We start from the raw sequence: 17,104 nt of genomic DNA on the forward strand, positions 1-17,104 counted from the left end.
AGATGCCCACCCGCCTAGGCCACCTGCCTGTTCTCTTCTGGGGGGTGGAGGAGCCAGTGAAAGGCAGGGGCCCCAACCCAGCAGGGCCACTGCCAACCCCACATCTAGACTCCATCTCCAGAGCTCCAGCAGAGGCAGGCCTGCGGTCATCATCCCCAATTTACAGACAAGGAAACTGAGGCAGGACAGCTCAGCTCACGGGAGCCAGGGGAGAGGCTCGCTGCTCTCCTCCACCCCGAGGTGACAATGCTCCTTCCTCCCCCAGCTCCCCCACAATCTGCCCCTGCCCTGCCCCTCACATCCACTTCCAGGCCCTGGATTCTCCTTGCAAACTGCCCGGCTCCAGCCAGAGGCCCAGGCCATGCAGAGATCATGGAGAAACAATCCTCTCTCTGTGAGGGTCAGACCCGACCCGTTCTGCCACTTTCTGTGCGATGGCAGAACCCGTTGGGCGGCTTTGGGCCGGCTCTGCCTCCTCTCTGCTCCTGGCCGGGGGAATCGAAAACCTGTCAAGCGGGTTTGGCCAAAATTATGTCTTGTTCCCAAGCAAGTTCACAGTGCTGGTTTCCATCTCTCAGGCGGGAGCGTCCCAGAGCAGAGCGGAGGTCCCTGGAGGTCGATGCGGACACGGGGCCATGTGAGTACCTGGGGGCCTCCAGAGCCCCAGTGGCTTCAGTAGTTGGGGGCAGGGGAAGGGGCACAAGATCTGGGGTCACTGTGGGGTGCTAGCTACCAGGCGGAGACCCAGCCCCTGCTCGTGGGGGCTGGAGGAAGGGCCAGGGTGGGGTGGTGGCCACAGCCCCTGCTCTGGGGTACACGGTCCAGGGGACTGAGTGGGAGCGCAGGCCGCAGTGAGCTTGCTGGGCAGACAGGCTGGGGGAGTCAAGGCTTGGAAGGCTGGGGTTGGCACTGCTGTGCTGGGAAGTCCCTGGGTCTTCTGGGGACACTGGGAACAGGCTGGGGGCCTGGCACTTCATCCTGGTCCGGCCTCACCGCCCGGATCCTCAGACAGGCTGCAGCTGGGGAATGAGGGGTGGAGCGTGGTGCAGCCAGCCACGGCTCTCTGCCAGGCACTGTAGGACATCAGCTGCCCTCAGTTCGGTGTCCCCTGGGAAACAGTGACAAAAGGCTCCCAGGCCTCGGCCCTGCTCAGCCTCCCCCACCAGGCCTCAGGAAGGCGGCTGAGAAGTATCAGTGGCCCCGGGCCGGCCCATCCTTGAGGAATCAGGTTGCAGGGCCCACTGTTACTTTAGCCACCAGGGACACCTCGGCCTTGCTGAGCGAGTGCACACCTGCCTTGTGCCTCTGTGCATGCGTACACACGCACATGTGGTACTCGAGTATGTGCGCACACGTGCAAGCAGCTTTCCTCTGTCCTGCGCAGTGCCACGTGCACAGTGGGGGGAGTGCACGCATGTGCACACGTTTCTCTGTTGTGCAGTAGTTGTCGGGATGTTGTTAGGATACTGTTGTGTCTGCACGTGTGGGCATCACATATGTATGCTCATGTGTCATGGGTCTACGTGTCTGACGATACTAGAAACCATCCAGGTAGTGGCACCTCTCAGGACCTGCCCTCTGAGCTGGCCCAGGAGGTCGCAGGAGGCTGCCCTGGCCATATCCTTGCGAGCTGGTGACCGTGGAGTAGTGCCATCTCTCAGGGCCATAGATCCTTCATCTGCACAGTGAGGGCTGTCATGGCCACTCCACAGGCAACATGAGCCCAGGGACTGACTACCTGAGACGTTCCTGCCGGACGCCTGGATGTGGGGGCTGGCAGACTGGCCCCTGACCACCTGCAGTCAATGGGCACTGGATGCCTGCCACATGGAGGAGACCCGGCAGCCCAAGGTGGTGCAGACTCCTGTCTCCAGGAGCTGGGCCAGGACACTGCCGTCATTTTGTGGCCCAGGACACTGAGACACACTGGGAGAGAGACTCAGCTAAGGTGACCGGGGAAGGGGCTTCTCCCTCACCACGTGGGGCATAGGGAGCCACCGCCAGTCTGACCTGCTTCACACCTGTCCCTGAATCTGTAGAATGGGACACTGAGTGCCAGAAGGCAGGGCGAGCTCCAATCATACCCGTGGGCTGAGCCAGGGCACACAGCAGGTGCTCCACGAAGACCTGTGTGGGGACAGGGAAAGGCTTGGACGGTGTGAACAGCCTCGTGAGGCCCCTGGTGACGGGCAGGCGGAGCGTGCCTGGGTCACTCTGGGACCTGGTAGGGGACCTGCAGTAGACGCCGCACAGCCATAGAGCCCTGGCCCGGGACTCGGCTGAGCGGATGCCTGGGGAACAAGGGCCACTGCTATGGCTATTGCTGCACCATTGTCATCGCGTTACTCACAAGTGGGTGGAGGGATCAACGGCAGAGAAGTCGCAGAACTGGGGGCCTGGGGCTCCTGGACCCGAGGGCATGCTGGAGAAGAGGCCTCAACAAGAGAAAGTGGCCAGGGCCCTGCCGGCCGGCCCAGGAGCTGGGCAAGAACCTCACCACCAAGGCTTTGCGGCTCAGTGGACAACACCCGGACCAGGGCCACAGCTGAGGCTCTGGTGGCCTTCTCTGTACATGGCGGCAGGGGCATTTCCCTGAGACACGGCCATGAAGACCCAGTGATCCCTGAGTGTCCACGCAGGGCACGAGTGTGTATCATCAATGCTGGCATCTGAGACTCTGCTCTGAACTCAGGGGCGTTCTTGTCCTCCTGTAGAGGGCCTTGGTGGCACTTGAACTCCTGGGCCCCTGGGGCTGCCTGCAGGAGGCGCTGCGTGTGGTGGATGCAGGTCTCCATCTGCAGCTAGCTGAGTGCCTGCCGGGCCCTGCGCTGAGTACACACATCACCCGGAAGGCATCGTCTGGACACACGTACTTGGTGGGACACACCCACAACCACCTGAGGAGGTGGCGCGGTTACCTCAGATGAGGGACTCAGGCTCTGGGGACACACTAGTCCCGTCCACAGAGGCTCCAGGCAGGCCAGGGCACACTGCGCAGGCTGACCTTGCCCAGGTGAGTGGCAGGTGCACAGGGTCACCGGTGTGCCTGATCCCTGCCCTGCCCTGCAACCTGCAGCTTCTGGGGCTCCACCCAGCAGAGACCTTCCAGCCTGGGTGTCCAGAGCAGGAGTAGGAGTGACCCTGGGCCCTTGAGGAACAGCCCTCAGGTCTCTGCCTCCAGCACCACCACCACCCGCCCCCGCAGTGGGCAACTCGGGCCACCCTCTCCAGCGCCCAGGGCCACCAGGCCCAGAGGCAGCAGCCAAGACCCCACGCCATAACCTGCTCCCTCCTCCTGACACCACTGTAGCACCCACCCCAGGCCTGGGGGCAGCCCTCCTGCCTCTCCCCTCAGTGGCTCTCAGCATACCTGGCAAACACCAGGGAGGCCCCCAGGGAGGGCTGGCCCACCGTCCTCAGGCCGAGACCACGTGCACTTTTTAAAAGTAATTTCATTTATATTCATTTACTTGTTTCCGTCTGCACTGGGTCTTTGTTGCTGCACAGGCTTTTCTCTAGTTTTGGCAAATGGGGCTACTCTCCAGTTGTGATGCACAAGCTTTCCATTGCAGTGGCTTCTCTTGTCGAGGAGCACAGGCTGTAGGCAGGCAGGCTTCAGTAGTTGCGGCTTCCAGGCTCTAGAGCACAGACTCAGTACTGTGGCTTAGTTGCTCCACGGCATGTGGGATCTTCCCGGACCAGGGCTCGAACTTGTGTCTCCTACACTGGCAGGTGGATTCTTATGCACTGAGCTACCAGGGAAGCCCCCACATGCACTTTTACAGCTGAGGTTCTTCCTACCCACAACCACCAAATTCCTATCAGCTGGGGACCCACCTCCTCATCCTCCCACTGCTTCCTTGGACCCGCCCCACCCCCCTGCACTCTGAGGGTGGGGGCTGGGTCAAGGGCTGCCCCAGGGGACTGACTGTCCTCTTCTCCTTGGCCAAACACTCTCTGTCACCTGCCGGCCCAGGGGAGCCACACCACCCCCATGGCACTGTCACCAGTGGCTGGACAGTCCTGGTCATCCCTGGGAGATGTGGGGCTTCCAGCAGAATACACCCTCCAGCTGTGCTGCCTCTGCCCAGCCCCGTGTCTTGTCCATGCTGCCCTCTGCCCATGAGAGATCCCAGAGGGGCAGCCAGGTGGGGTCTTTGGGCGGTTTGGAGTAGAGAGGAGCCTGGGGTACCCAGACAGAGGTGGGTGTCTGGCCTTTATCCACCTGACTCCACACCACAGTGCTGTCATTAGGAACAATGTTGACCTCTCACTCGGACCTGCACCCATCCCCAGAGCCTCTCCTGGGCCTGGGGCACTGCAGGTTCCCAGGGGCGGCTCCTTCACGGGCGTTGGCCCAGCCCACGGCCCATGGTAGACGCTGATGGGGAAGAACGGCCTGTCAGGCAGGTCTGGGTGGAATTTCAGGCACAGTGGCTTGGTCCTCCCCAGCTGGCCCACCTGCCCCTGCAGGGAGCCTGAGCCGAGGAGAGCTCCTCCCACAGTCCCGTCTCCCACCATCAGATGAAGATGGGAGAGCCAGCAGAGCAGGGCCACCTGGAGCACATCCCTGGTCCACAGCGGGCAAGGACACATCCTCAGCCCCAGGGAGAAGTCAAGCCCCGACTCCCGCCTCCCACTGGGTAGCCAGGGAGCATGACTTGATGTCTTTGGGCCTCAGCTTCCCTATCTGGAAAGTGGGCTCCTTGCAGTGTGGTCAGGGTTAGATGGGCTCAGGAAGTGAGGCCGGATTACCATGTATACCCTACAGCCCTGGTCTCCCCCACCCTCTGCAATTCAGCATCTTGTCCCCTAACCTGCCAGGACATTCCTCTGGCTCCCAGCCTCAAGGAAGGGGACCCCACCAAGCTCCTCTCATTCCCAGAGCCCTCACCCACCCAACACACAGCCAGTAAGCAGGGACCCACCTTCCTGTCATTCTGTCCGTCTAGCACATCCCTGCCTGTGGGCTCTGGCGGCCACCATGAGACACAGGACCATTCTCTGTCCTCTTGCTGGGCCTGGGGCTTGAGGACCCAGCTGAGAGCCAGCCTCCCTGTCAAGTCCCCTTGGAAAGCTCCAGGACAGTGCTTGCCCTGGCCTGGCTTCTCTTGGGGTCACAGGCCCTGCCCCCTCAGTTGGTGACCCCACTGCCAGGGCGCCCACCACCCAGCTTCGGGGAGCCCAGAGCAGCTGCGCCTCGGCTGCACCTCCTGTGCAGGAATCCTGCAGTGCGCTGGCTTCCCCGGCCTGGCCCCTCCTCTGCAGTCTCGAACCAAACCGGAACAGCCCCGGACTGTCATCTCTCCTGCCACCGCTGGACACTATCAGCAGGCACTGGAGGGTTTCTAGTTTGGGGACTGCTGATGCAAACACTCAGGTCTCTGAAATGCAAATGAGACCACACACCTCTTTCAGTAAGGAGCGGGGTGGGGGGGGGGTGGGGGGGGGAGGGAGCTGCGTGTGGCCTCAGGCAAGGCGGGGGGTCTTTGGGCAGAGGTTTCCAGGGTTTGTGAAGAGGCCCTCCTAGGGGAGGTGGAGCACTGCGCCAGTTGGTGGTGGCCTGGGTCGAGGCAGGCTCTGCGAAGGAGGGAAAGTGAGGTTCTGGGCATGTACAGACGCAAACCCAGAGGACCCCAGGGCTCCTCGGGCTGAGGACAAGGAGGGATCAGAGGGGCTGCCTCCCCCTGGCCTGGAGGTGATGATGGCAAGGGTCTGGGCTGGTGGCATCACTGCTGACCTGGCTATGAGCTGTGGGTCTGACTCCCACTGGGTGACAGGTAGTGCCACAGAGCAACGGTGGCCTGTGGTATCCGCCACCAGAGGTGAGCCACCAGGACTGAGGGTCTCTCACCCAGAGGAGGGTGGTGCCTGGCATCACAGTGAGGAACCTACTGCTGGGCTGAGCCCCGGGCTCACTCCCAGCTCCGAGCTGGACCCTGTGGGACCCCAAGTCATACTCACCAGGCCCACTGGATGGTCCCTGTGGCCACTACCAGAGGGAAGAAAGGGCTGCTCAGAGGGGCCAGAGCTCACGGCAGTCACACAACGGGCAAGGTTACCCAGCTCCCAGCTTGGATTCTTAATCCCACAAACTTTTAAGTTTTAGCAAACGCTTCGTGGAGGTGAAACACAGGCAGGAAAAGGGGCCCAGGCCATGAGGGGTGGCTAGGTGGACTTCTGCCAGTGCACGGCCACCAGTTCCTACAGAGAAAATAGCCAGCCAACCCCCGAAGTCCCCACCTTGGCCCCACGGGGCCATCCATGCCACTGCGGGCACCTGGACCCTCCTGAGAGAGCTTTCCCATTGGCTGAACACACCCTGGCTTACTGACCCGCCAGCTGTTGGCCAGCTTGGGCATCTCCAGTCTGGGGCTTCATCACAGGTCATGTGCACACTCATGGCCCCAGCACCAAGTGGGAGCTGGTCCCCTCAGGCCATCTGCTTTGCTGTGAAGACTGGACTGGGGAGTTGAGATGAAGTGAGAATGTCCCATCCTTACAGGATGGACATACATGCCCCCCTCAGGCGTGGACATGACCCAGTGGGTGGTCACAGGACAGGACTCCCACACCTACCTCCTGCACCCTGCAGCCCACAGACCCCTCCTGAGCCAATGTGACTGTCCCTTGGTTTCCTGCTCCACAGGCTGGAAACAGAGGGGCAGTAGAGGCCAAGGGGCCGTCCCCACACCTGGAGCACAAAGGACCCAGGGCCGGGGCTGCGGGAGCCATGGAGAGTTTCACAGAGTCACTAAACAGACTGAAGGAAGTCCACGAGAATGAGGTCATGGGTGAGTACCTTGGGGAGGACAAACTCTCAATCAGACAGCGGTCTAAGGGCCAAGGTCAGGCCAGGGGACTCCCGCATGTTGCCTCCAATTCTTGCCAAAACCAGGACCATGCCTTGCAGGACCAGAAAAGGAGTCCTGACCCAGAGCCCAGAGCTGCATTGTGGCCAGGCACCCAGCCTTAGACCAACACCCAAGTGCAGCCCTGGAGGGATGGCCCCCAAACGGTCAATTCACATCAAAGCAGGAATAAAAGACCAGCCTGGCCACAGAGAGCTGAGACACTATAGCCAAGACCAGCCCCTTGCCCAAGGTGGGGGCCTCCATGTCCCCCAGAAGGGAGGTCACCTACTTTCTCTGTAGGAATGGAGCCCAAGGCTCCAGAGGCTTGTCTGGAACGTTCCGGGTGCTGAGCTAAAATCCCTCTGCCCCTTCCAGAAACCCCAGGCTAAGCTCTGCCCTGGTATGCATGTCTGTCCAATTTCCCCACCAGCAACAGGACTGACTGCAGCTACCTGCTCCATTCACTCCCCCAGTGCCTGGACCAGACCCTCCCCTGACCTTTCTGAGAGTGCTCACCTCCCCTCCCACATCAAAGGCCCAGAGACCCAGAGGGGCGAGGACTGCTTGGGCTAGACTAGGACCCAAGCCAGACCATGATGAGGAGGGGAGGAGGGGCTCGCTGGGGTCTCCCTTGGGGGACCATTGGCAGCACCCAAAAAGCATCCCTCCTGGGCCTTAGTTGGGTAATTGGTGACTCCCAGCAACCGGGACCCATCCCCAGCTGACACCAGAGCCAGAGACAAGGGAGGGGAGAGGCTGGGCCCAGACCAGGGTCCCAAGGAGCCAGGAGACTGACCAGAAGCTGGCAGCAGGTGCAGACTGGGAGCCCTCCAAGGGGGTGACCTCAGGGAGTCAGTGCAGGGACCCAGGCAGGTGGTGGGTGTCTGGAGAGGGCTCTGCCAGACAACCAGGGACAGGAAACACCCCAGCTCCAGGTAGAGGCGGCAGCCCAGCTGGGCCTGACCTCTGCTCCTTTCCTCACTCCTCAGGCCTGCAGAACAAGCTTCTGGAACTGAACTCAGAGAGGTGCCGGTGAGTGAGGACAGGCCTGGCCCAGGAAACTGGAAGGGCAGTGACTCCCCAGGGTTCATCTCCCTTCTTCCCCTGCAGCCCCAGGGCCCCGGCACTGCCACTAGCAGTGATGCAGGAGAAAGTGAAGATCAGCATAGGGGGTAGGGGGAGTCTGGTCCCAGGTCATGCCTCAAGGAACTGGAGGAAGCGGGGCTGGAAAGTCCAAGCCCACCAGAGTGAACAGGGCCCCTCCAAAGGGATGGGCAAGGAACATCCATGCAGGGCACCTCTGGGACCAATAGCTATCAACAGGGGGACTCAACGTGAGTCCTGGAGACCCACAGGCAGACTCCCCAGGTCCCCACTTCACAGAACGCTGCCAGTGGCACATGGACGAGACAGAGTCCTCAAGGCTGTACACACTCACGCTTGGGCAAGCTGGCATTGCCCTTGTGAGGCCCCAAGTCTCAAGGAAGTCCTAGGCTGGTGGCCAGGGAGAGGCTAGTGGGCAGCAGAGAGCTCTCTGGGTAGAGCAGACCCCCCACTTCAGATTGTCCCCCACAGGGATGCCCAGAGGGTGGAGGAGCTCTGCGCCAAGAACCACCAGCTCAGGGAGCAGCAGAAGGCACTGAAGGAGAACCTGCGGGTGCTGGAGAACAGGTGGGGGCACCTCACAGCCCACTCATGATGGGGGCAAGGGTGGAGGAAGACCAGAGCATTCTGTGGAGAATGAGTCGGGGATGCTCTGGAGTCAACTCAGCCACTGCAGGACTTCTCAGAGCCTTAAGTAAACTGCACTTTTCAAGGTTTCTTCCCAAACTCAACAGCATGTGGCGTGCTTAGCCCACGGGGTGGGCAATGCAGTGGGGAAAGGCAGGGCAGGTCCTGGGAGAGGGGCGGGGGGGCGTGGCATCCCGGCCCCTCCCTCTCAGAGCAGCCTCTCGCTGTCCCTCCTTGTCCCGCAGGCTACGGGCTGGGCTGTGTGACCGCTGCATGGTCACCCAGGAGCTGGCCAGAAAGAAGCAGCAAGAGTTCGAGAGCTCCCTCCTCCAGAACCTGCAGCATGTCTTCCTCCTCAGTGAGCGCCCCCCTGCTCTGCATCCTGCACCCCGTTCTCCTGTGTGGGCCGGCGACCCCCACCTCCTCAGCCCAACAAGGGGTCTTGGGGAAAGGGGAGGAGGTGATCCAGGGCTGCACTGTCAGGAGGGACACCCGCACCCCAACTCACAGACAGATGGTGCAAAGCCCCCCGCTGGACCCCACAGGCCACCTGCTGCTCAGTCACCAGGCCAGGGCGTCCCTGCCTTCTCAGAGCCTCAGCTCCCTCCTTCTCAGGATAAGGAGGGTCCCGAAGACACCTGGGTTCCATGAGTCCTGCTGATGAGCACAAGCCCCTTTCCTTTGGCTGGGGGGTCCCTCGAGGCTACGGAGCGCCATCCCTTTTCACAGCCTCCAGGCTGGTGCTGCTCACTCAACATCCACCCACCCACTCAGGCAGCAAGCATCTATGGGGCACCTGCTGTATGCCAGGCCCCGAGCCAAGTGCTGGAGCCTCAGCTGGGCCAGGACAGCGGGACTCCCAGGGCCTTGAGGACCCCACTCGCCCTCCCCCTCCCCAAGTCTTTCCTAACCGGTGCCTTCTACAGCCACTGAGCTGACTCGGCTGCAGGAGGAAAATGACGCCTTGAAGGAGGAAGTGAAGCGGCTTCAGGGCCCAGGGTGAGTGGGGGGAGCCCCAGGCACTTGTGCAGGGGGAGGGGTTCCACAGGCCAGCATCCTGAGACAGACAGCAGCCTCCCCTGGTCTGCAGGCACAAGGCCCCCCAGAAATGGAGCTGGGCTGCAGCACCCATGGCAGCTCCGGCGCTTGGGCCACCCTCAGACAGGTGTGAGCCCACGATGACGTCTTTCCTGGTCACCTGGGTCTCCCGCACAGGTGGCTTGGCCCCCAGGAGGGCGCCCTGGGCTTTCTGATCGTCTCTGGGATGCTGCCCCCTCACCTGCCTCATATTTGCCTCCCACTGGGGACAGGCCCAAGCCCCAGCTCAGGGAGGGCGTCTCGGACCCCCCATCACCCCTGCTGCTCCCCTCCCTGGGCGCCCAGAAGGCCGTCACTGAGAAACCTCTGGGAGGCCACGAGGAGACAGAGGATGGCCATGCAGGTGCAGGTCCATGGGAGAGGGGGGTGTGGGGCAGGGGGGCTGAGCAGCCTGGGACCAGGGGGCCCTCGGGCCAGGGGCTGAGCTGACCCCTCTCAGCAACCGTCCTGCCCTCTGTTCCTCCTCCCACAGAAAGGCCAGGGGTGTACGGGACGTCTCCAGTGGCCAAAATCTCCCCAAGTCCCAATCTTCCTGAGGCACGGACCCCGGAAATGGTGAGGGTGAGGGACCCCGAACCCCTGAACCCACTCCTCCCTCTTCCCGGGCAGCCCGAGGAGGAGGCCAGAACTGCCTGCTGTATGCCATGCACATGGCAACATGCCCATCCTCGCGCCAAGCAGAGTCCTGAGCTCCACGTGACAAGGGTGGAAGCGAGGCTCAGAGTGGGTGGGAGACCTGCCCAAGGTCACACAGAGAAGAGGGCAGAAGGTAGCAGCCAAGCCCACCCAGGCTGACCCGCCCACCCTGTGCAGAACCCCCAGCGCATCTCCAACCAGCTGCATGGGACCATCGCCGTGGTGCGGCCTGGATCTCGGGCCTGCTCTGCTGACCAGGGCTCCACCAATGGGACGCCCCCACTGCCACCCACCAGGCACAGCCCACCCAGCCCACCTGGCAAGCACAGCCTCCCTCTGGACAGGTGAGCGCCCGCCCTCTGCCACCACCAGGAGCTGCCTCAGCTGGGTACCCAGTCTCCTCCCCTGGTCCCAGCTTTAAGGCAGAGGCCAACAGCAGGGCGTCCCTCCCTTTGTCCCTTCAGGAGACCTGCTCTCCCTGGCTTGGCTTTCCCCTGCCTGCAGCATAGTTCCCACATTGACATCTGAACGGCCAGGGTGGGGTGGGGGTTCGTGGACAGAGGAGACAGGGACTCGGCACCCCCTTTCATCGTGGTCTGAGGAGAGTGGGGGTGGGGTTGTGGGCAGGGTGCTCCAGAGGACTGGGTAGGCAGCTGACGCCCAGAAGGCGGAGAGGCCTTAGTGGCCAGGTCCCTCCTCTGACCCCCAGGCCCCAGGTCAACTCTGAAACGAGGCACCTGATCCCCAGGGGCCCGGGCATTCCCCTCCCCACTGTCCACTGTGTCACGTGGGCACCCATCTCACCCCCAGGGCCCCTAGTCCTCCCTGTGAAGTGGGGCTGACCATGCCCCACAATCACCAGGCTTCTCCTTCCCCACAGCATCCTGCAGGCCTCTCGGCCCTCTGCCAAGACCTGCGAGTCCCTGAAGCATTCCCTCCAGGCCGACCGCCTCTGCCTCCTGAACCGCCACCTAACCCTACACGTTGGCAGCCCCCCGGCCCCTGCCACAGCCCCCAGCGGCCCCCAATCCCAGGGCCTCAAGGCTGGGGAGGCAGAGGCCTGGGAGGAGCCCTCGGGCCTGCTGGGCCTGCCGGGCGCCCTGGTGGGCGTGCGGAACCCACGGCTGGAAGGCGCACTGCACATGCTCCTGGCCCAGCAGCTGCGGGCACAGGGCAGAGTTGGCAGTGCCCGGCTGAGGGGCCCTTGGGGGCCCAGAGGGACGCCGCCCTCCCCACCAGCCGACTCAGACTCCGAGGGTCCTGAGGGCGAGGCGGCCAGGGCAGCCCTGCCCAGAGAGAGGCACTCACAGCCCGGAGGCCTGGGCAGCCCCCAGGGGAAGAAGGGCACGGCCACACAGGACTATGTCCCAGACAAGCCCCTGGACCTCTCAGAGAGGGGTCGGTGCCGGGCCAGCGCTCCCAAGCCTGCCAACCAGTCGGGGTCACTCAGCCCTCCACGAGTCCCCACGCCCAGCCCTGAGCTACCCCAGGGAGTGGGACCATCTGCCCAGTGTGGAGCCCAGAGACTCAGCAATGGCACCCAGGAAGCCAGAGAGCCAGAGACGGAAGAGCATCCATCTTCCCCGGTGAGGGACCAAGCCCCGTTCCTGGGCTCTGTGTGTCCCACCCAGAGCACCTGGGCCCCAGGCTGCCCTCTCTTCTCTGCTCCACCAGCCAGTTGCCGAGGGAAAGCCTGCTGCCCAGGTCACAAGCCAGGGGGAGCCAGCTGACCCTCCAGCCCCGCCCTGTCCATGGCCCCTGCAGGCTGTGCCTGAGGCCGGGTAGGGGTGGAGGAGGAGGAGGGAAGTTGCCTTACATGAGCTCAAGTCTTTTCCTTCTTTCCCATCAGGATACCCCCTACTTTGCCCCAGGGCCCCACCTCAGCCTGCTCTCTGCAAGTGGGCCAGGAGAGGAGGACAGAGGGAGGCCTAAACATCCCCCCCACCCACCAAGGCCTGCTGGAGATGGCCACCCAGGTGAGTATGCGAACATGGGAAGTGTTCCATGGTGGAAGTGGAACCACACTGAGCAGGGAGGGCCTGACCCAACAAACTCTGGTCTCAGATTTGGTTCCCTACCTCTAGACCCAGAGTGGAGCAAGGGGCCCAGGGAGGGCGCGTTTCTGACCACAGGAAGTGAATGGAGAGCATCCTAGCAACTGGGGCTTCAGGGCAGGTGATGAGTTCCCTGTCACCCAGCAACCAAGCCGGGGGACCCCAGTGGGTGGGGTCATTGCAGGAATGCAGGGGACTTTGGGCTTGGACTCTACCCCAGGGCAGGTTACTCGGGCTCTCTGTGCCTCAGTTTTCCCAGCTTCAGAGGTGTTGCCACTGGTCCCAGCCTGGCAGGTTAGGGGCCTAGGCTTCTACTAGATGTCCAGGCCACCATCCTGGCCTGACCCACACCCTGCATCCTGCAGAGTTCAGCAAAGTCCAAGGGCAACAGCCGGAGTCGGATGAGCTGGACGAGCCAGACACCTCGGACAGTGAGGTCAGTGCAGCCACACACTGGGGTGGGGTGGTGGCACCCTGGCTGCCCCAGGCTTGGGGGGGTTTCCTCACCATGACCACACCCCACCCTTCAGATGGGCCTGAGCACCAGGGCGGAGTCCACACAGAGCTCGCCAGGGGAAGGACCTGGGTGTGTCTGCAACAAGGAGTGTGGACGGGGCCCACAGAAAAGGAAGCGGGCCTCCGACCCCTGGAGCAAAGGTAGGTCCCCGGTTGGGGGTGGGGCAGTTGCAGCGCCAATGCCTCCAGCCTTTCTGGCTACTCAGAGCTGTTCCCAGAGCAGTCTTGTAAGAGGACCTGGGTCAGGCCTGGGCAGACCCCGAGTCCACTTCCTCCTCGCTGGGCTGGCCCCTTCACCCCAAGCCTGTCTCCCTCTGGAAAGGAGGCAATATCATGGCTGATATGAGACAGCAGTGGGACACACAGTCGTGTCATCTTCAGGGGAGAAGGGGCATCCTGGGCCACGAACAGCCCCAGGCCTGGGGGTCCTAGACCCCTCCCCTCTCACAGCCCCACCTGGGAGGGGGCAAGCTCGCCTGGACCACCTTGTCCACTTTTAAGGAGGAGACCCAGCAGAGGCTGCTGCCCCCTGGCGGGGATGTGTTTGTTCCCAATGTGGGGCTGGGGGCTGCTCTCCTGTTTGCCAAGGGTGGTGCCTGTGGGCTCCCCCTCCACCCAGGCTGAGGGTATAAGGACAGCTCCCACTTCCTGCTCCAGCCACAGTGGCAGCTCGGGCCGGGTCTCCAGGCGCCCAAGAGAGCCTTTGAACGCCTGAGCTGATACTGCACGCCGCCTGGTGTTGGTCCAGGCAGGTCCATGTCTCAGGCTGGGCCATGGCTGCCACAATGCACCATTGTTGCCGGGAAGGTGACTGCAGCCTGTGTTTGTCAGGCGAGCACTGGAGGAGGCCAGCATGCTGGTGTGACCTCACAGCACAGCCAGCTGGGCATTTTCGGAAGCCGTCCTGGGAGGCACGGTCCACAGGGGTGTACCACATCTGCCCCCACCTTCCACATGGTGTCAAGCCAGCCCCTTGCCCGCCCACCCAGACCAAGGCAGGGGCTCCCCAGATGGCACGCATACCCTCAGCACCTCACGGGCAACAAGTGAGAATAGCGCCCTTGTGTCGTGTGCCCATAGAGAGAGAGGCTCAAGGAGCGTTCAGTCATTACTGCCTTTGGGCCTCGTGGGCCTGCCTGGGGATTAGCCATCACTGTCTCACAGATGCAAAAGTGGGGGCTCAGGGTGGGGTAACTTGCCCAGGGTCACAGAGGTGCTACACGGGGACAGGATGCCAACCTGATCCATCTGACCCAGAACCAGAGCTGGTTCTGCATCAGAGGCATGCCTGAAGCCCAGCATCGTGCGGGTCTCACATGCAAGGGTGCCAGGAACCATATGTCCCTTCTCTGGGACCCCAGAGGCAGTGCCCGGCTGAGGGGCCCTTGGGGGCCCAGAGGGACGCCGCCCTCCTCATCAGCCCACTCAGACTCTGAGGGTCCTGAGGGCGAGGCGGCCAGGGCAGCCCTGCCCAGAGAGAGGCACTCACAGCCCGGAGGCCCGGACAGCCCACAGGGGAAGGAGGGCACGGCCACACAGGACTATGTCCCAGACAAGCCCCTGGACCTCTCAGAGAGGGGTCGGTGCCGGGCCAGCGCTCCCAAGCCTGCCAACCAGTCGGGGGCCCATGGAAGCACCTGCCAACATCCCAGGTGTTCTGAGAACATTTCCCTGTGAGCTCGGCTTATCCAGATACCCCAGACCCTCTGCAAGGTCACAGGGGAGGCCTCAGGGCCGGGCGGATTCCAGGGTCACACACCTTCTACCAAATTCCCAAGGCTTCCCTCCGATCAGGCCACCCTGTCTAGCATCCGCTGCCATCAGGAACAGTGTGGGCATCAACTGCCAGTGTGGGCTCCTGTGTTCCCAGAAACTGCCCACGAGGCCCTGGGCAAAACCCCAGTGTCCCCGTAAGAGAGGACACGCAAGGTTACTACCGTGCCTCCTAGCTTAACTTTGGTCCACTTCCCACAGCCTCCAAGAAGCCGACCTGAGGAAGGAGGAACCAGGGAGCCAGGAGTCCCTCACCCAGCACCAGCACCTGGGAAAAGACCAGGGCATCCCAGCCTGCCCAGTCATGCACCCCACCCGATTGATTGCCCGCAGCCAGGACAACCTCCACCACCAGCCAAGCAGACAGCCCCAGGAGCGGGGTAGTGGACTGGGTCCTGCCACATCCATGGGGGTGTGAAGGCCAAGATGATTGGTCTTTTGAACCCCTCCATCTTGGAAACGATCTTACCCACCACTCTCAACCCCAATATCTGCTCCCTTGTGGGGAGCAGGGTCCTGGGAGACCGGGATGGCTCAAGCTCCAGCCGAGCCCCGCCCCCAGCTCTGCTGTGCACGGGCAGGCCCTCCTGGGCAGTGCCCCTCCTCCCACCAACCCAGACTCCACTAGTACCCTGGACCCAGGGGCTGCATGCCTCGCTACCCATTCCAGACGGGGTGTCGAGCTCCAAGCAGTGGTCTCGGGCGCCCCCTTGCGGGGTCCCACAAATGTGCTGCCCGGTGAGGGCGAAGAAGGCCGGCAGGCGGCAGTGCAGCGCCTCTGCAGAGAGGGGGTCCCAGGACATGGGGAGAATAAAGTGTAAGGAAGGATGGCGTGTGCAGCTGGCAGGATTGGGGTTCAGCCGGGCCTCCACCTTCCCCGGGTGGGTGACTCTTGAGTGTCCAGGGATGGGGAGTCTGAAGGGCAGGATCCAAACCAGCTCTGTGTGCTGAGCCTGTGGGGAGGGCTGTGGGAACAGAATGTGCGCCAGGCGCCATGTAGACCCCCTCCTCATCGACACCTCCGTGTCCCTGGCCCCACACCCGCCACTGAACCGTCAGCCCTCTGCACAACCACAGGGCAGCTCACCCAGGACACTGCCCCGCACAGAACCAGGAAGACCGTGTTCTGCCCGCCGCCCCGCTATCTCTGCAGCAACCTCAAAGCTTAACATGGTGCCAGCTGGCAGAAGAGAGACCACCCCAGAGCCCAGCCCCATTATCCAGCAGCAGACAGCATGGTTTTGGAGCTGAGGGCCAACAACCAGATGACAGCCATCCCCCTTTATCTTCCTCATCTGACATCAGTGTAACTATTGGCCACCAGCTTGTGGGTCCTGCCCCCTCCACCTGCCAGGGCCCTCCTACTAGAACAGCAGGCTAGCAGGGCCCTAATCCAACAATGTTGACCCCGGCTTCTCCTCGCTAACAGAGAGAAATTTGTGTGCCATGTGTGGCACATTGCGTGGGGAGCATTCACAGAGCTGTGTGGCAGATTTCACGGCTAGTGCCCAGTCTCCAGCCTCCAGGTAGACCCAGCATGGCGCCGTTCCCTGGCTGAGCCACTCAGCCCTGACAATACCCTGAGGTCACAGTCGCTGTCCCCAGCTGAAGGATGAGTAAACCTACAGGCGGAAAGCTGGACAGAGCGGGCCAGTGCTGTACAGGTGGCCATACGACCCTGCCCTGCGGGACGCAGGTGGGCTCCTGAGCATACGACCCTGCCCTGCGAGACACAGGTGGGCTCCTGAGCATGAAGCCACTGGCTCTAGAGTCTGGGCCGGGAACAGCAGGCCTGGTAGCCCGCAGATTCAAGGTCACTTTGCTGCTGAGGGACAGAAGTGCAGGACTCTGCCTGGGGCTGAAGCTCCAGCACACCCTGCCTGCCACCCCAGGCAGGTGCCTTCTCCCCTTGGGCCTGCAGTCTTCAGTCGCTGGAGGAGACCAGGTGGCATCGACAGTCATTCTTGGAGCTCCTCGAGGGGCCGCCCTGACCTCTGATGGCGGGTGCCACAGCTCCAGTCCTGCACCTCAGCCCCACCCCCCCGCGCAAAGACACACACCCTGAGGGGGGAAGTGGAGCCTAAAGACAGGCTCCACGGAGGCTGAACGCCGCAGCCCAGCAAAAGGAATAGGGCACTGGAGTCCCGGGGCCGCGACTTCTGAGCCGGGGACTCGAACCCGCGGCGACGCCACCACTCACCCCGAGTCAGGCCTCGCGGGCCTAGCCGCAGGCCGACTCGCGGCTCCTAGATTCCCCAGGGAAGCAAGCGATCCGACTCTAGGACCCAGGGGAGCGCCCCGCCCCCGGCGCCGCGCTGGCCAATGGGCGGGCGCGATGGCGATATATTTGCATGGGGGTGCGCCCCGGCCAATCGGGCGCGGGCCCGGGCGCGTGCGCGAGCTGGCGGGCGGCGGCCGGCGGGCGGCGGGCTCAGTCGGAGG

At 62.9% G+C, this 17,104-nt stretch overlaps 1 protein-coding gene across 1 annotated transcript; it reads left to right on the plus strand.

Annotated features, from left to right (window-relative positions):
• Positions 1-619: 619 nt before the first annotated feature.
• Positions 620-14,883, plus strand: RBBP8NL (RBBP8 N-terminal like). Its single transcript, XM_052651290.1, has 14 exons — positions 620-637; positions 6,650-6,794; positions 7,844-7,886; positions 8,430-8,525; positions 8,831-8,943; positions 9,512-9,584; positions 9,896-10,026; positions 10,156-10,244; positions 10,497-10,663; positions 11,200-11,905; positions 12,169-12,295; positions 12,739-12,809; positions 12,904-13,030; positions 14,864-14,883. The coding sequence occupies exons 1-14, from the start codon at positions 620-622 to the stop codon at positions 14,881-14,883; spliced, it is 1,926 nt and encodes a 641-aa protein (XP_052507250.1).
• Positions 14,884-17,104: the final 2,221 nt, after the last annotated feature.

Source organism: Budorcas taxicolor, chromosome 13, assembly GCF_023091745.1.
Source record: "Budorcas taxicolor isolate Tak-1 chromosome 13, Takin1.1, whole genome shotgun sequence".
Lineage (NCBI taxonomy): Eukaryota > Metazoa > Chordata > Mammalia > Artiodactyla > Bovidae > Budorcas > Budorcas taxicolor.